Source organism: Eutrigla gurnardus, assembly GCF_963514095.1.
Source record: "Eutrigla gurnardus genome assembly, chromosome: 1".
Lineage (NCBI taxonomy): Eukaryota > Metazoa > Chordata > Actinopteri > Perciformes > Triglidae > Eutrigla > Eutrigla gurnardus.
The window spans coordinates 20,523,002-20,542,858 of NC_139915.1; the positions used below are offsets into that span (position 1 = coordinate 20,523,002).

The following is a 19,857-nucleotide window of genomic DNA, read 5'->3' on the forward strand; positions in this document are numbered from 1 at the left end:
TTGAATGAAAACACAGCACACTCACGGCCCAGTGAACTCAAAGATGTTGTTGAGAGTCTGTTTGAGCAGCATGATGACTGCCATCTGGATGAAGAGGTCTGTCAAACAGCCACTAGGATGGCACTACAACATATACACAACACATGTAAGGAGTAGTGCTGGGGTGCAGACATGCTATATGAATGACTAGAAACAAAAGAAGTGGTGCTCCTCACCTCTTCCAGTCTCCATCCAGCGATACGCACATAATCCCCCGGATGTCCATTTATCCTTTGCCAACAAAACATTAGCATTAGCACAGTTCCTCTAGTTTCACATACTGGAGGAAAAAAGGTGGAGCTACTTTAAATAAGCAAGCACCAACATCATGACCCTCATCACAGTTTGGCACCAAAACATAGTGGTTTCACCTTATATTTTGTTAAGAAAATAATATGTCAGGCAGTAAGTTACGAACAGACATTTACAGATGGACGGACAAACAGACAGTTACAGTCAGATGGACTGAAAGCTACAGACAGACAGACAGTTTCCAGACAGACATTTACAGACGGACAAACAGACAGTTACAGTCAGACAGACAGACAGCTACAGACGGACAGACAGTTAGAGACAGACAGTTACAGACGGACAAACAGACAGTTACAGTCAGACAGAGTCAGACAGTTACAGACAGACAGACTACCTGCCCAGGAAGAAGGCCACATAGAAGAGTGAGGAGAAGAGAGTGAAGAACTGGAAGGTAAACATCTTGACTGTGAAGCTTCTCTCTGTGGCAGCAAATGAGTTTGTCTTCTCTGCGCGCGCACACACACACACACACACACACACACACACACACACACACACACACACACACACACACACACACACACGCACACAGTGAGAGAGAGAGAGAGCGAGCGAGAGGGAGAGAAAACACATGGAAATGCATTCATTTACATGAGATATTACAAAAACGTATTAAAATGTATTTCAATATTTTAACTAGAATTTATTGTTTTAAAGCTACGGTGAAATTGATAAATTTCTATATCTTTTATTGCATTTGTATACTAAATTCTCAATATTAATACATAAATACTTTGTTCTCACCGATGTCACACAGCTTGAGGGACACACATCTGTTCACCTACAGAGACGAGAAAGATGTGAGATTTTTGATGGTTATTACATCGTCGGCAAGTAGACCTTTATGAGCTGTGTTTTCTCAAATCACCTGCTCTTCAGGAGCTTTTAAACGAGCTTGGAGCATTGAATGAAAAGTTTTAAAGCTTGCCAGGCCCTGTGATCCAGTTTAGGTTTTGGGACTCAATTTATTTCTCACAACAGCGTTTGTGATGTCAGCTAGTTAGAGCAACAAAGGTTAAAAATGCTTTGGAGCGTAACAGTAATTTTACTGTTTGCTGAAAATGTCCATCATTCACTGAACTCTGACTGTTGAGAATGAACCGAAACGCTCAGAACACTGTTTAGTTACTTTGAAAAGTTCTTAAAGCCACTTACATTTTCTGTATTTTTATGCTGACTTCACACCATAAGCAATGCACATTTTTGTGTGGGGAATTGCATACAAAATCAATACAAAAATGCAAATAGACGCAAACAGCGATCAATCCAGACTCCATTCATAAAACAAGCATTTTAAAAGTAGTTAGCTTGTCGTCTTACAGACAGACCTAACAATGCTTGACTTCACACTTTTTATTAATCACCATCATTATGGAGTTATTTCAGCATCCTTTGCATCTGCTTATTGATCACAGCTAAATAGTTTATTCTGGTTCATCCAGCTGTAGTAAACCAGCAGACGTGGGTCTTGTAGTTCCAGGGAATCAAATCCACCGAGCACCTCTGGATGATGTCATGAACTCAGACAGGAGGTGTCTGGTTTTCTGGTGGATCTGGGACTTCACAACATCTACAAAGCAGCAATAGTGGTGATTTCAGCCATGACGGAGGAAACTGGTTAGGATCTACATGGAGGGAAGCTGCCTTCTTGCGTGTAGCTTGAGTGACGCAAATAAACTAAAAGGATTAAGTGGTCAAACTTGCAGGAGTAACAACGTTTGCCATGAACATGGCAAGTTAGCTTCATAATTCAAGGTCTGCATTGGTAGCATGGTAAAAATGGTAGCGTGGTAGGATTGGTAGCGAGGCCGTGGTAGTATGGTATCTGTCAATCATAAGGTAGCCTCGTCCTAAAGCATCCCCTGCTTTCTGGTCTGTTGGACTCTAAATGGACCATAATGTACTGAATGAACATCATGCTGGATTGAAGAACTCATGTTTATAATGTTTACTGAGATAATACATCAAGAGAGAAGTAGGATCATCTCCTCATAGAGTGGAAAAAATGGTTCATGTCATACTCCAACTTGCAATTCAGAGTTGGACATATCAGGAATTTCTGACACCAATGATATCTCCCACTTGGTGAAACGAACCACAGAGATGTTGACAAACCTTTGGTAGAATGGCTGCAAATGCTGATATTTAATTAAAATCGAATGGTGATACAATACAATCTAATCAGCTCCTTTTACACAAGTTGTTTGTGTGACGTTTTACTTTATAACCAACTGCTAAAAATACATAACACAAAAAGAGAAGCTAATTAAGGCTGTTAATCCGGTGTGACTACAAGGTCTACTACAGCTCACCACCATGGAATAAAGTGGGTTTCTCCTGTGCTTCCCATTCCACCGAGGAATGCAGCATGAGGATCAAGATGCAGGTTTACATACCCGGGTCATGATCTGAATGGTGACATAGTGCAGTACAGCTCCAAGCATCACAGCCACAGTGTTGGCATGATCCCTGATAAAATCCCAGCTGCCCTCAGACATCAAGGGGGCGGCCACCACTCGAAACACCACCAGGGCATGAGTTAGACCGATGATCAGCATCAACTGGAACACACACAAAAAAAACACACCAACATGTCGCCAGTCCATCACACTGTTCATCTCATCCTGTACTGCTCTGATCTCACTTGACTTTCTGTTCTGTAAAGCTGCAATCTACGATGGGTCATTATGGCATTGTGGGCAGGATTCGAGTTATGATTTCATCTCTGTGGGGGTCTTAACAAAAAAAAAATTATGGATGCGCAAGGCTATAATTAAATAGGTGCGCCTTTCGTGACGACTACGTGTGAAACTTGTGCGCGTGCACACAGGCATACACATTCATTGCGTTCACATGGGCGAGCTTTATACGATCTTAAAACCATCCAAACCGTATCAAATTCATGTGTACAGGATAAGAAACGTGTAGGGATCGGATTTCTGAAGCCGATTGCAACCCCTGGCTTGAGTCGTTGTTTATCTCACTTCTGCCGCCTTGTGAACGAGATTGAATCGTGTTCGCGTCCTGCGCATGCGCGACAATTTTCGCCGGGGATTTCACCTGGAAGTGGAAGGATGCGCCGACGCCGTCATAAATAGTAATGTTGCCGGAACAGTCAAATGATACCATGGCTTCGAAGAAATCAACAACACATTTCTGGACGGACGAGGAGACTGTCTGTATGCCGCCAGATAGTTTGTTATTGTTAAGTAGCTGTCTACCGGAAGTAGTTCTAACACCATCTTGTAGAAAGGGCTACAGCGCCATCTAACGAAGCGGAGTCAGCCAGGTCACTAACCATTATCGTACTTATTCAACGGCATGTTAGAAAGGGATTTTTGAAGAGACCCCCTCCCCCAATGAGTGGCAACGTATTTCTTGGGGAAAAAAACAATACGATCTTACCATGTGACCGCACTGACAGTATGCATACAAACTGATCTTTTTATTTTTTGCTGAAAATATTTTTCGTAGCTACTGAGGCTACAAAGTTGTGCAAGCTCAATTTTTTGTCATGTCAAGCTATTTATCTTTAATGTCGATATTACTCCATATGTGGAAGGGAAAATAGCTTTATTTGTAATCAGAATATTATGCTGCTGTATTTTCAAATACCCCCACAGACATTTGAGTTAACTGCGTTCATGGGAGCCAGTCCTTACTCTGTGGGAGCTAAGATCCCATAGAGTAAGGACTGGCTCCCACCTAACTCCAACACTGACTGTGGGTAAAAGAATAAAGAAATACAGAGCTGGGGGAGTAGGTTAATATTCAGAGAACAAACACAGAGACACAAAACGTTTATCTTACTCAACTGGAAGCAGAACTGACACAAACGCATTCATGTCTAATGAGGCATGTTATGAATATTTGGAATTGGAGAAAATGTTATTAAATGTTATTATGAAACATCATTTTGGCAAGTGAACGTGTTGGCAGGTCCAAAGTCACACAAGACAAGTGTGTGTGTGTGTGTGTGTGTGTGTGTGTGTGTGTGTGTGTGTGTGTGTGTGTGCGTGCGTGTGTGTGTCTCTTACCATGAGAGTCACCAGAATTAGGACTAGAGTGCTGCGCAGGTAGGAGTGTCTGAACTGTTTTGGATAACAGTTTGGATCATTGACTATTTCCAGAATCAGTTCTTCCTGTCAACACACACACACACACACACACTTAACTCAGCATTAAAGGGATATTACAAGGAGTTTTACTGACATTTACACTGCTATCGCTAACATGTTGTGTCTCCTGCAGGCTCCAGGCTTGCTGAATAAATAGAGGTGATTTGTTTCTAGTACCTCCTCCTCACACCAGTCATAGACCTTCCACTTAGACACATATCTGGCTCTGTGTCTCTTCCACAGCTCCAGGAACAGAGTGGCTGACAACACACAGATATAACCAGTTAAAGAGGGACTACATCACATTGGGTTAGACACTAGAGTAGATCACATAAGACTTCAGAGTAGATCACATTGGATGAGAGATCCGATCAGATCAAACTCCACACTCACCCCAGATCGCCATGAACATTGCAAAAGCCACCGTACCCTCATTGTCAAACAGGTGGCTAACCTGTGTTGATGAAAACACCAAATATCCCGTCAAGAGGAAAAGTCATAAAAATGGTCGTACACAAACAGATTAACAGCAGGATCAGCTTTTCATAAAACCAGGATTATGTAAGACTAACCTCTTCACTCAAATACTGTGTGGAAAAGCAATCAGGCACTAATAAATATGCAGCACCCTGATTGTGTCAGCTGATTTGTGGTAATTTAACGACCCTCACTGTTCCGACATGTATTAGTAGCTGTAACTCGTAACGTACTGTAGATGTGTCCAGCGAGCCCAATCAAACCTGTGACCTCAGAGACCAAGGAACAAACTCCTTGGTTAGACCACTCTATGTCTCTTGTTGGATTAAAGTCTTAATTCTTTATGTACTATGTACATTTTTTTATATTTGTAGACTGGTTATGTTAGAAAACCTAAAAAAAAATGTATTTCTATATTAATATTTAATAGAATTTTCCTTAATGATGTACTAGGCTAAGGCGGTATTACAGTATACCTGGGTATTTAGAAATCTGTCATAAATCCAGACAGTGTGCTTTCTATGACACTGTTGATGTGATATGTGACCAGCAGGCACAGAGGTCACCTCTATAGTGTAACAGACAGTTGAGATCAGAAAGACACAATCTTTAGTTGCCTTCAAAAGCTTATAGTTTACAGTAGGGATGTGACTTGTGGTTAATTTTGCTTTTTGCAAAACACAAATTGAGGTGAAATACAGAGACACTTTCCTTTTACTCCGGCCTCCACTGACTCAATGAGCTTTGCAGATACAAAGCTACAAAGGACTGTGGCTCACACTCACCTTAGTGCTAAAAGTTTCAGATTGATTGATGGATGATTGGATGGATGGATGGATTTCATGATTTTATTGGTTGAAAGTGGTTCATACTAGCTTACTTTAAGAGATAAGCACATTTTGTGAGAAATGTTGCATATATTGTCAAATAGGTGCACAATATGAAGTGAAGTGATCTAAAATGGTCAAAAGAAATTTTTCATTTCATCTCTACTTGTCAACACTATTATCTGCCCAGAGTGTAGAATTTACCAGAGTTTCTGTTGCTGACATTCCTCCCGATGCAAACTCAAAAGATGTACTACAGAAACTGTAGGTGTTTTCATTGTAGTAGCTGTTTTACCTTAATTCTACGTGCATGTCCACATCTCCACCAGAGGAAACAATACACTGGTCCACTTTTACATAAATATTGCCTCCCCGTACAGCCTCCACTTTGGACAATCAAGACTTTGAAACATTGCAGACTTTTGCTCGGGCTGTGCTAATGTTTCATCCCCCAAAAGTCCAGCACTAACCTGGTCCTGGCCCGAGCATGGCTCTACTGAAAGCAGTGGAAGAGATCAAAACCCACAGAATACAAGACTTGAGATGAGTTCACCTTAGCATAGGTGCAGGTGTCTGACAGCTGCCACACTGTGCACCTCTTATCACAGCGAGGACACATTATGATGCTGGACTGACACACTTCCTTACTGAGGACAAACAAAGGGACAAAGATTAAAGGGTTAAGGGAAATAAAAGGCCAATCATGTTGTGTCACTTTTACACAGACGATTCCGCCGTAATGGTGGAAAAGCGAGTCAAAGTATGCCGCGAACTGGAGCGTTTAGAACTTTGTTTGCGGCGTAATGCCGGGGTGTGTTTAGAGAGCACCCCGGCTTTCCGGAACAAGCGAGACGTCACATGGGCGACCGAGGTCTCGTCTATGGTATCGTCAGCTGTGTGACATAGTCAAAGAGCGTCTGAAATCTGATTAGCTCGATTGCATCAAAATGCGGCTCTGTGACTACCTGTTGTATTCTTAGAGGCGTAATTCTGTTAAGCCTTCCAGCCTTGGTGAGCGTTTACATCAGGTGTGTCAAACTGATCCAGTAAAGGGCCGCTGTGGCTGCAGGTTTTCATTCCAACCAAGCAAGAACACACCTGACTCGACTTATTCACCTACCTGATTGGCCTTCACACCTTGATTGGTTGGATCAGGTGTGTTCTTGCTTGGTTGGAATGAAAACCTGCAGCCACAGCGGCCCTTTACTGGATCAGTTTGACACACCTGGTTTACATTGACGACGGCGCTGAGTGATACTCCCACAATGAAAAGGCAGTGTAAAAAAGGGGCTACTGATTCAGCTGCTGCACAAACCTGATTAACAGGACAAGCTGGCTTCCAGTCATCCAAAACAAAACACTCTTCGCATTGAGACTTGTATGAGAGCTACAGGTCAACAGACACTGGACCTCATGCATCCTGTATTTTTTAAATCAGGCTCTATTTTTAACTTCTCTACAATGATAGTGAGCTAGACAGCTTTTTCAAGTCACCACGCTGGATTCATTGTGAATGTTTTTATTGTGGTCCACTAAAAAGTCCTATATCGTCCCATCGCTACTCGACACTGTAACATCACCTACTGTAATATCACACACTAAAGCATCCCCTGCTTTATTTGTTTCAGTGTCACAAGTGATATTCATCAGGCTGAAAAGAGCAATTTACAACACCAGTTAAGAGAGTTTGGCAGGTGTGATTTTGAATACGTAAACAAACTTTACAGAGATAATCAGAGAGATCTAGGAGAAGAATATCAAAAACATTCTTGGTGTCAATGGCAGTGTTTTATAAGACCATGAGAATTCATCAAAGTCACACATTTTCAAATTTTAAAACTGTATCAAAGGGACTTTATAAATCAAGTTACATCAACACAAAATGAGCGTGTCACGTATTTTCTCGTTTTAGCTCATTTACAACAGAATATTAATTCCACAGCTTGTGACTCACATGAGAGGGTTGGTGTTGAAAAAGGCGAGTCCATAAAGGAATACTACGACACCCAGAGCAGCAGCTGGAACCAACAGCTTGGTATACCAACCCAGCCAAAGGTAGTATAACGCTACTTTCTCTCCAAAGTAACACCTGCAGGGAGGAAGCACAGCAACACACAACTAGAAAAGTGGACTGTTTCATATGGCCATTGCCATATTCCTGTTTTTTTGCATTTATTATTGGAACACTTACAATAGAATTTACATTCTATCTTTGGTGCAGCAGGACCTTGCATGCTCAACATCATAGAATCTATCATGAATTCTACAGTGTATCACAGGGTGCTTGAGGAACATGTGAGACCATCTGTAAGAAAATGAAAGCTGAAGTGGAACTGGACCCTGCAACATGACAATGACCCTTTAATGACATCTTTAAAGAAAAGATGATGATGAAGATTTTATCCTGTGGGTAATGGGGGCGGGACTAGATAAGCTTTGGCTTCTCTTCGGCCATGTGTATTGTATTATTTGAACAAAGATGAAGTGTGGTGATGACGATTTAATTGACATGCCCAAAATAAACAAATAAACACCTAAACACACCCAAAACATACCAGTAATTCCACCAAGGACTGGCTGAAAACGAAGAAGAGAGTCCTGGAATGGCCCAGTCAAAGCCCAGATCTTAATCCCATTGAGATGCTGTGGGGTGACTTGAAATGGGCTGTACATGCTAGAAACCCCTCAAACATCTCACAAGTTAAATAATTCTGCATTGAGGAGTGGGGCAAACTTTTCTCAGACCAATGTCAGAGACTGGTAGAGGGTTATAAGAAGCGTCTCACTGAAGTTATTTCAGCCAAAGGCAGTAACACTAGGTATTAGGGGGTAGGGTGTCCTGACTTCCTCAGTTAGAATATACATTGATGTTGATGTCTTTTGTTTAATGAGTAAAAAAAGTATTTGTTGTTGTTTGTCTGCAATTAGATCACTTTCTTTCCAGAGATAAATAAAAACAAGATTAGACATCGATATGTGAACATTTCTTAATGTATATGGCATATGTCATATGACAGAATACACTCAACATCAGGAAAAGAAGTGTTGGGGTTGGATTAAGATCAGCGGACCTATGGAAGTAAGTCTGTGCCATTAGAGTTTGAATATGAATTTCTAAGATTGAAATTTTTTAGTATCAAAATCAGACTTTGAATTTTAAAAACCATCACATTTCTAGCACTGAAATGTTTTTTTTGCCTGTGAATTAAAAAAAAAATCTGTATAAAAAAATCAACATCTCAAAAAAATTCAGTGTAAAAAAAAAAACAATTTATAAAACAAATTCAGTCTAAAAAAATTCAACATCAAAAAATTCAGTGTAAAAAGAACCAGACTCAATATCCGGGTCACCAAGGAGAAGCAATCGATCCCTGTCTCAATTCAGCCAACGTCCAGCCAATCATGTTACGCTCCATTGGTTGTATGACTTCTGAAACTTTTTGGATAATGGCGGACGAATGCGGCGATCCTGGTGACAGCCAGCAACAAACCGCATACAAATGTAAGTATGCTGTTACACGATATTTATGTTTCCAGCTGACTTTTAAATTGTATTGATAATGAACGTTACTTCATTGTTGTTGGAATTGTACGTTAACGTTACGAATCGAAGGGCCTGCTAGCCGGCTAGCCTACTGACGCTAATTAACCCTAGAGGTTAGCGAGCGTAAGCGAAGCGGCAAATGTGCCGTTTTTACCGACGTTGACTAAGAAGATAGCGCCCATCTTAAACCATGGTTATAACGGTGATTAATAACGCGGTGCATCGTTGTTCGTTAAAGGAATGGATGTAGACACCAAACGCCTCATTGGGTGGAGGGAACGATGAGGAGAAGTTCACTGGCAGGAGGAATGCTGCTATGAGAGGCTTTACTTAAGAAAATGTGGTGTTAAATGTTATAATTCTCCTATGCAGGGCTCCGTTTAAGTTCTACTGTTGCATATTTAGCTTCTCAATGATATAAGGTTGAACACCAGCGTATATACAGCGTATGTACTGCTCTCCTGAGATGTCTACCTGAAATGTTTCTGTTGAACAGCAAGGAATCATCAATGAGCTGTAACACTTTTCTATATGCTGATCTTCATACAGGATGTTTATTAAAGAACATGGATGGAGGGAAGGTGGAGCCTGGATGGACAAAGAAGTGGGAGACCCTCATGCAGGAATACAAGGCGAGTTGGAAGCAGTTTAAAGTGCTGAACACTACAGCATAAAAGAAACAAGATGAAGTTGTCTTTCTTATAAATAATCGGGCAAAGTCAGTGCTGGGTAATATCTGCAATCTGTAAAACATCAGAGTCCACTAAGTTTATCCCATGTGGAACAGTATATGACGAGTGGTGAATAGTCAGCTAAAACATGATTATGGGAAGTGTTTGTATATGTTGTTTGTATGAACTGAAGGTGTAGGCACTGAGGGAGGAGAGGTCACTGCTGCACACTAGTGTTTGTTGTCATTGATGAGGTGATGGAGCAAAGACCTGCTATTCCCCCACTACACCCCAATCTCCTCAGCCATGATACCAACCACTGCAGCAGGGTCTCTCCTCCAGAGCAGGAGGGAAATAGACCTGCAGGCCTAAAACATGAGTCAACAATAATATATATTCAGATATTTATTATTTATATTTGTAAAGAACATCAGATATAATGGTAAAACAAACATTTAACAGGAAACATTTGACTGTAAGAACTGTGTACTGTGTGCCATTACTTATAAACTGCACCACTGATAAACAAAAATAAAACCTCAACAATAATCATGTTCTTGCAGTACAGGGATCTGGACATTTGGAGCAGACACTGCAGCTACAAGCCTCTGACGATGTCCCAGGACTGTTGGAGTCTCTGAGGATGTCCCAGGACTGCGGAGTGGCTCGTTGGCTTCGTCGCTGTCACCCCCATCACCACCGTGGAACTATGGACATGGAACCCAACTATGTTCTGTTAGTAAGCAGTGGACGAGGTTCTCCATGGAACGACTTGAAAGACGGAGGTCCTTCCTTAAATCCCCTTCCCCAAAGTAGAGGCCCAGCGGGGGAACATGAGGATTGACCTGCAGTACGGCCCTCTGGCACCAACCTGTAACAGAAAACATTATATATTACATTTATTCTCAATGTTTTCCTATTCATTTGTTGATAAACTACTTATTTCTTCTTATCGTACAGATATTGAAACCTGTATATATAACATGGATTATTTGTCTAATAAATTATTCACTAATATCCCGGTACTTGTCTTTTTTTATACAACCAAACTCATACATGATATTACCTTTCTGTCGTGTTCGGGTCAAATCTGACCGATTTCCTACTTTCATCAATCATAAATATTGTGTTTTACATTTTATTGTCTCAAGGCCTTATGATATCCTCCACACTAGGCATTTGAACATATACAATTAATCATCACCACTTTCGTTGAATTTTGAGTCGTTAAATCAACTTTGTAACACCTGTGGTGTTCCCGGTCAAAAATGAACGCCATAGGAAATGAATGGGTGACCCTAGTTTGTGTTCATCCATCAGATAGTATACAACCACAAATCCACCACTGTCACTACACACACACACACACACACACACACACACACACACACACACACAGACACACACACACACACACACTACACCCCACGTGAACCCCTTTCAGACTGAATAATTAGGTGTCTCCTCTTCTCACCTCTTTCCTGCGCTTATGTGCCTCTCCCCTACGTGAACCACACTTTTTGATACAAAATGTATCATCTTCACACAGACCACCTATATAAAGCTTTATTTGTGTATTGCTGTCATTTTACTCTGAACACAATGAGTAGGCACCTGATCAGACGATTTTCTGCCAGAGAGGCTCTTGACCTTTTTTTTTCAAACTGATGAAGAAGGGATTGAAGTTGAACCGGAAATAGAGGAGGATGTCTCAGAAATAGAAGACAACATCGATCCTGATTTTGACCCAGACCATTGTGAGACCGACCAGTCAACAGATGGTGAGGAAGAGGCACCTGAGGAAGAGGCACCTGAGATGACATTCCAGTCCAAGGATGGCAACATGCACTGGTATTCATCCACCCAGGACCGAGGAGGCAGAGCAAGAGTTTAGGATATTGTTAGGATGACGCCAGGGCCAACACGGAACGCAACATCTCATGTGGATGACATCAAGTCCAGCTTCCAACTCTTTTTACCAGAGTCCATTATGGAAATTATACTGATGACAAACCTGGAGGGGAGGCGTGTGTTTGCAGACACATGGAAAGCATTGAACCAGGACCTCCAAGACTACATGGGTCTTGGAGGTCCTGGTCCAGCAGGTCCAGCAGGAATATATCGGTCCACCAATGAGGCTACAAAAAGTCTGTGGGATGCGGAGTCAGGGAGGCCTATATTCTGGTCAACTATGTCCCTGCAACAGTTTCATGTCCACTCACAAGTTATCTGATTTGATGACAAAACTTCACAACCTTTCCGACCTTGCCTACGTTTGCAAGGCGCATTCCGACCTGATTGCAAAATGCCAATCCTGTGTGTGAAAACACACACACACCCACACCCACGCACACACACATTCACACATGGATGATGTGTTCATGCTGATGTTCTGATGTTTTGTGAATTTGGTCTCTGTTTTGATTTTTTTTTTTTTTTTACAATACACGCTAATTTTGGAATAAAGTGTACAATTTCAATATTCACTGCAGTTATTCATGTAAACCAGTAGTCTGAGACATTGGTAACAGCTTAAAGAGGAGTAAAATAAAATTTGGTGATGATCAGTGTTTTTTGTATTAATGTAAGAGCAGTTAAAACAGGCCGGTCAAATTTGACCGGGAACACTAAAGTAAGGGGGGAGAAACGAACACGACACAAAGGTTAAAACAACTTATATTAGCCTACATGTCTGTTGATTTAGTTTATGCATGCATATGCTTGTCTATTGATGATCAAATAATAAAGGAACGTATTTAAACCAGATAAGTGATATTACTTACTTCAGAGGAAAATCCAAATTCCATGTACATGTAAATAATGTACCGATTTTGACGGGCCGATTGCCTCCGTCATCCCCGCGGTGAAGGTGCTGCTGTTCCGTGGTCAGAGGTATAATACGATATATGAACGGACGATTAATGATCGATTAAAGCTGCTTAATATTCGCAATCTATGGCGAGTGAAGCAGCAACTCAGGTAAGAGGAAGAAAGGGAAAGCTTGGGAGCGCACATATATAATAAACTAGAAAACATTTGACAATGGTAGTTTGACTTAATAAATATTTAGAAATATTTAATTAAGTGTAATAGTAATCATGCAAAGTAATTTCCATTAAACGGGTGCTAGAACCACTGTGGGAGAAGATGAGGACGAGTCTGATGTCAATAAAGTTAAAAAAAAGTAGTATAAGATGCGTATACTTCCATGTGAACAGTCTGAGGGTAACAGCATACTCAAACGTTCATTTAGTAGACAGTATGCAGTACATACACGTTGAGTATGTAGTAGGCAGTACGTTAGTATGGCATTTCGAACATGCACCATCACCTGCGTTTTTGGCCATGGCCTGACCGGTCTGTCCTACCTGGGTGGGTGTCACATGACAAATGGAGCATAACATGATTGGCTGGACATTGGCTGAATTGAGACAGGGATCGATTGCTTCTCCCTGGTGACCCGGATGTTGAGTCTGGTTCTTTTTACACAGAATTTTTTGACGTTGAATTTTTTTAGACTGAATTTTTTGAGATGTTGAATTTTTTTAGACTCAATTTTTTTGACACTGAATTTTTTTCAAATTCAGAGGCCGAAAAAAAATTCAGTGCTAGACATTTGATGGTTTTTAAAATTCAAAGTCTGATTCTTCACTAAAAAATTTCAATCTTAGAAATTCCTATTCAAACTCTGATGGCACAGAATTACTTCCATACGGACCTGGAGAAGATCCGGCCAGATCTGCCAGAACAAATGGCTCGGAAAGACATGCAGTTGACCGACCAAGGAGGAGAGGACAGAGGACTGAGGTGGAAGCTTAGATAACCCAGCTAGGACCTAAGGCTACTCAACTAACCAGCTACCCTTCTATACCTGCTGCTACTGATTAGCAGAGAAAAGGAATAAGTATGAAATAGATGAATTTGCAATTGGCAGAATGAAGACCTCTGGGATGGATTTTACATTCTAATGTCCTTAATCCTCTGTTAACATCCTATAGAGTGACAGACAGTCTGATAGAGAGACAGAAAGACAGCTACAGACAAACACTTACAGGCACATACAGAGAGGCAGTTATACAGAGAGAGAGAGAGAGAAGGGCAGTTAGAGACAGCGAGACAGACAGTAACACACACACAGACAGAAGGACAGACACAGAAACAATAACAGACAGAAAGACAGACAGTAAGTCAAGAAAAGAGAGACAGTAGGACAGACAGAGAGACAAGTTACAGACTGACTTGACATTGTTGACTGGTTGTCCTGAGAACAGACCCGACCATCGAGCCCACTTCTTCCTCAGCTCTTTCTGCATCTTTCTCTGAGAATCATGGGAAAAATCAACATACAGATAGAATATGTTCTCATCTCATATGCTAATACACATCAACATAACAATATTTGGAAAATGTATTTCAACGTTTGTCTAAACATTCACAAACCCAGAGGACTCAGCTGTTTATCTAAAGCATCATGTCACTGATCCTTTGACCTGTTTGTTAGCTTAACACAGACCCTGAAGCCAGAACCGACCGAGCCTTTGTGATGGCTGCACCTCAGCTCTGGAATGGCCTGCCTTTGCACATTAGATCTTCCCAGACCTCACAGGCTTTTCTCCCTGGCTCTCTTATTGTATTATATTATGTTTACTATTTAATTTATTGTCCTGTACAGCACTTTGGTCGTTTGGTGGTTGTTTTAAACGTGTTTTTTAAATAAAGATTGAGTTGTGTTGAGTTGAAATGCTGGTTTAATTTCTCTGTGTAAAAATGATACAATGTGTGCAGAGTAGAGATGTCTGAGACCAGCTATCAGGGTTGATCCACATATTCAACAGTTTTGTGTAAGCTAGAATAAACCTGATACAATGCAGATCCTTTCTTTACTGCAATTTGTTGCAGCATTGTCCTTCTTACCGTGTCTCCTGCAAAGTTATGTTCCCATACAACGGTCGCAGTTTCAAAATGTTTGAAAACAAAATGGAAAACAAGCTACTTTCATTTGAGATGAACTGCACCTCGCCTAAAAAGTAGACAAGAGCAGGCGTCTCCAGCTGTTGAAAGAGGCCAGTGAAAGGTTGACTCACCTCATGGAGGCAGAACATGGTTTCAAACACATCCTTCATCAACAGTTCCTTCAGGTTCTCTGATAAAGGACCCCCCCCCCCCCCCCCCCAAAAAAAAAAAAAAAACAGAACATATATGCATGAGAGGCTACTCTTTGTCTCATTTATGTTTGATAATCAATATTCATTGCTGCCTCTTAAAAGTCTATGCCATTATGTTTGCTGAAGGTCTACAAAGAATTATACCATTCATTTCTATGGCACTTATGACACTCACCCCCTGTGTTGATGAAGGTCTGATTAAGGATAAAATGGACAATTCGGATCCTGTAAAATAATAAAAAGGTTGGAAATGAGTAGGTTTATGATGGATTTTGACTGCACAGGTGTTGGTATACATCCTACTCATATATCCTGCAACCTAAAGTCCATGCATCCGTCTATGAAAGCTAAAGCTCTCACCTCTTTCACTCTTATTTTCTCTGCAGAGTTGTGTTGTTTCCACATTCACAAAGTTGGGGTTCTTTGGTTTCAGACTACCATGTATGAATGTCTTTCAATATAAATACTGCTGTGAATCGTTTTTCCTCGTTTGAGCATAGCTTTAGCAGCAGAGGATAGAAGCTATTAGGCAAGTGTTTTTTTAAATAAACTCCTGGTGTACTTACAAACTTTCAAATGCCTCGTTTTGTGAGTACAGACCCTATGTGTACTACTGCAGACGTTTGGTAACATTCCATGCATTATTAGTGGGGTAATTTACGAGATATACAAGATGTACCATTGCGCCAGTACTAAGCCATTCGGCTTATAGCCCTATCTTGACCAATGTTGACCATCACTAAAAATGCTTCTGAGGGGGTATTTGGCTGGATGTCATGGTGGAAATTACCTAGGGTGCATTTTACTCCGAACCATCACTTAAACATGCAACACTAGTGTGTGTTACCTGGTAGCCTGGGTAATGGAGCCCCTTACATCTCCACACCAGTTGCAAGAGTCGGAGACTTTGAGCAGGTACTGGTAGTCTGTAAACATCTCGCTGGGAGCACGGAGGCCGAAAAACACTTTATCATCATGGATGATCCTCTAAGACACAAACACAACACACACATAAAAGGAATAATGGTTCCCACCACACTGCAGCATATGTCAGGTCAGAGTGTTTAGAGGAATCAGAATCAGTGAAGGAGACTCACAGTGATGGTGATATTTTTCTTTTCCAGCTGCTGGATGAAAGCTCTCTGTCTCTGTGCCTTCTGGTCCGTGTCATCATCCACCTTGTGGCCCACCAGTATATAGTCAAATGTCCTCTGGGTGGGCTGTTCAACAACAAAAAATCTTTACGTTGTTTACATTTTTAAGCAGCTCAAAATATGTATGATACTCAGATTTATACAGCTAATAGAAACAACAACAAGAAAACAAACAACCATTCCCCAAATTCTACCACACGCCTCTTCGAACTCTGGTTAAAAAAGAAGTCTAATTTTGTGGAAGTCGATCAGAAAATGACCCTACTTCTCACTTGATTTATTATCTCAGTAAACATTTATGTGATCACTTCTCTTCACTGGCAAGAACAAAATCCAAAATGCTGAACTTGAAAAGCTTCAAAACTGTTATGCTACACACCCATGAGCTTTTGTGATTGCATGATGTCACGATCTGTCCACACGCAGCAAGACACCAGATATTAAAGTGATGGTTCGTAGTAAAATGCACCCTAGGTCTTTTCCACCAAGACATCCAGCCAAATACCCCCTCGGAAGTATTTTTAGCGATGGTCAGCATTGGTCAAGATAGGGCTATCAGCCAAATGGCTTAGTACTAACGCGATGGTACATCTTGATTATCTCGTAAATTACCCCACTAATAATGCATGGAATGTTACCAAACTTCTACAGTAGTACACATAGGGTCTGTACTCACAAAACGAGGCATTTGAAAGTTTGTAAGTACACCAGGAGTTTATTTAAAAGAACACTTGCCTGATAGCTTCTATCCTCGGCTAATAACACTAACTAAGGCTACCGCAGCGCAGACGCTACTTCCGTGTTTACCCAGCCGATGCCGTGACGCGAGTTTCACGCGAGAGTATGAAAAAGTATTGAATTTTTAACAGGTCAACACTTGTTAACCTGATAATACAAGCATTTATAAAAATGTGTTGACCTGATAATACAAGCATTTATAAAAATTCAGCGAAACTTTTTCATACTCTCACGTGAAACTCGTGTCACGGCATCGGCTGGGTAAACACGGAAGTGGCGTGTATGCTGCGGTAGCATAGCAGCCGAGGATAGAGGCTATCAGGCAGGTGTTTTTTTAAATAAACTCCTGGTGTACATACAAACTTTCAGAAGTTTGGTAACATTCCATGCATTATTAGTGGGATAATTTACGAGATATACCCACTGTACCATAGCGCCAGTACTAAGCCATTCGGCTGATAGCCCTATGTGCTGACCATTGCTAAAAATGCTTCTGAAGGGGTATTTGGCTGGATGTCATGGTGGAAATTACCTAGGGTGCATTTCACTCCGAACCATCACTTTAACACCTGGCAACTTAAAATCTTTTCTGTCCCGCTACAGGTTCCAGGATCACAGTTTTCCATGACGACATAGACACTGGCAATATGAAAACAATACCAGTGTTGCAGCTTGTAATCAAAGATGTTTATCCTCAATTGTCTGTAGAAAGGTGAAGTCCCGCCCCTTCTGGTGTCTCCCATGGGACTGTATTTCAGGATAAATATGTAGCTATATGTAGTCATCGGAAAGGTACAGTCTGAACAGGCCCTTAAGAGTCCAACATGCTTAGGGGCAAAGCAACCTTGTGATTGACAGGTCACTCATAATGGAGTTAGCTACTAAGATGAATTTAAGGGCACACACACACACAAGGGCCATTCGATCCGTACCGTGCCGTGGTCAGTGCCACCCAGAGGGGGGTCCCAAGCCAACTTGCTATCTCCAGTGTTTCCCCCACGTTCACACAGCAGCGGCGCGCTTTTTTTTTTTACGTAGCTCCTTTTAGAAAATGTACAGCGCGTAACGTCAATTGCGCAGCACGCGGCACATCGTCACGTAACCAACATCAAAGAAGAAAAATACACAGCGAGTGTGGCAGTTGTTGGCAGTAGGCTACCCTACACGGTTGCAAAGTTACATTGATTCTAGCAGTAGCGAGTGAAGTGGAAGATCGAAGAAAGAAGGAAAGAGTGAGACAGACAGAGAGAGAGAGAGACAGACAGAGAGAGAGAGAGAGAAAGTAAGTTGCTAAAATGTGTCACTACATGACCACCAGTGTTAAAAACCCTCTGAGCCCAATCATTTTATTGTATCTATAAACCGCAACCTCCGTGCCGTTTTTCCTCTAGTATTGTGTGTGTGTGTGTTCTTTTCAAATTTTAGTTAGGTTTATAATTTAAAAAGATGTGTTTTGCCCATTGTTGCAGGAGATTTAATTTTTGAACAAAGTGTCTTAAGTAAAAAAACAGTTATGCTTTGGGCATAGCAACCATGTTTAGTGTTTAAGCATTAGGCAAAAATCTGTAAATAAATTGTGCAAATTATATTTGCGTTGTGACATTTTTTGTTAAATATTACTATACAAAAATATAAAAATCTGTAAATGAAGACACAAAAGGCAAAGTTACAACACCAATAATCCCATCTACAGTAATACACAGGACTGTTTGAATAGGATTTAAGTGCATATTCTCCTCTCAAAGTGCACCAGATTCATGCATTCCAATGTAAAGGGTACAAAAAAAATTCGGCCGGGGGGGCATGCCCACGGACCCCCCTGGAGGGTTCGGGGACCACACCACCGCTGCTGAAAAAAATCCTGCGGGAAACACTGATCTCTCATCCTCTGTTACCTGAGAATGTCCTGTCTGTGGTGGTTTCAGTGGGCTGGTGTCCTCTCCAGAACTTGATCATCATCCAGCTCTTGTTGCAGTGTATCAGGGTGAAGTGTGGTGCAACTATCAATCTGGGCTTACAGGAAGGTTCACTGTATTCTGCTGAGGCTCTGATCTACATGACGTTTCCATACCCCTGGTGTGCCCACATTTACCCTGTATGACACTGGTCCCGTCTTTTCCATGACAAACCTTGGGCCCACTTCTCCTCCCCTTTCCGATAATCACGCACTAGGACAGCCTCCACAACATCAAAAAGTCTGTCCCTAGAGTGTTGTTGGCAGTGTTGTTGCTGAGCATCCTGTGACCTGTGCACTGCTCCAGCAACACTGGGTTACAGGAAATCCAGCCAAGAGCATCCAAGGAACAACATAGCTGGGGTTTCTCTCATGGTTGCATGGGGGGTGTTGCGGTATGTCATAGTGTTGTCACGATACCAACATTTTGGTACCAGTACCGGTACAAACATGTATTTCGATACTTTTCGATACTTTTTCAAATAAAAAGAGACCGCAAAAAATGTCATTACTGACTTTATTTTGATAGAAAATCTTAGAACAATAACTTATTAATCAGTAAATAAAATGAAATACCACAAAGACAAGCTTTTCTAATGCATGCATGCAATGTATGCAATTTACAGCTCTGGAAAAAATAAGGGACCACTTCAGATTTATTGTAAATCAACATGGCTACATGTATGGCAAAAAGTTTAAAAATCACTGTGAAAATATAAATACAATAATATAATATAAAATATAATAATATAAATAAACCAGCTCTATTTTTTTTCTTCCAGAGCTACTTTTGTTAAGAGTGAAGGGGGGTGGCGCTTGCTTTTAGCACTGAATGTGGCTTTTTTTCCTGAGTAAATG

General features: G+C 41.2%; 1 protein-coding gene across 2 annotated transcripts in view; it reads right to left on the reverse strand.

The window, feature by feature from the left end:
• Positions 1 to 19,857, reverse strand: part of LOC311011748 (anoctamin-9-like) — a 69,352-nt gene that overhangs the window by 13,619 nt on the left and 35,876 nt on the right. For both annotated transcript variants that reach the window (XM_084006877.1, XM_084006878.1), the window contains 15 exons: positions 16,251 to 16,373; positions 16,001 to 16,140; positions 15,329 to 15,378; positions 15,073 to 15,131; positions 14,228 to 14,307; positions 7,728 to 7,862; positions 6,327 to 6,420; positions 4,863 to 4,923; positions 4,647 to 4,729; positions 4,389 to 4,493; positions 2,748 to 2,912; positions 1,096 to 1,132; positions 686 to 797; positions 216 to 270; positions 26 to 123 (listed from right to left, as the gene is read on the reverse strand). In XM_084006877.1, coding sequence (XP_083863003.1) covers positions 26 to 123; positions 216 to 270; positions 686 to 797; positions 1,096 to 1,132; positions 2,748 to 2,912; positions 4,389 to 4,493; positions 4,647 to 4,729; positions 4,863 to 4,923; positions 6,327 to 6,420; positions 7,728 to 7,862; positions 14,228 to 14,307; positions 15,073 to 15,131; positions 15,329 to 15,378; positions 16,001 to 16,140; positions 16,251 to 16,373 — 1,397 coding nt within the window. The remainder of the gene's footprint in view (positions 1 to 25; positions 124 to 215; positions 271 to 685; positions 798 to 1,095; positions 1,133 to 2,747; positions 2,913 to 4,388; positions 4,494 to 4,646; positions 4,730 to 4,862; positions 4,924 to 6,326; positions 6,421 to 7,727; positions 7,863 to 14,227; positions 14,308 to 15,072; positions 15,132 to 15,328; positions 15,379 to 16,000; positions 16,141 to 16,250; positions 16,374 to 19,857) is intronic.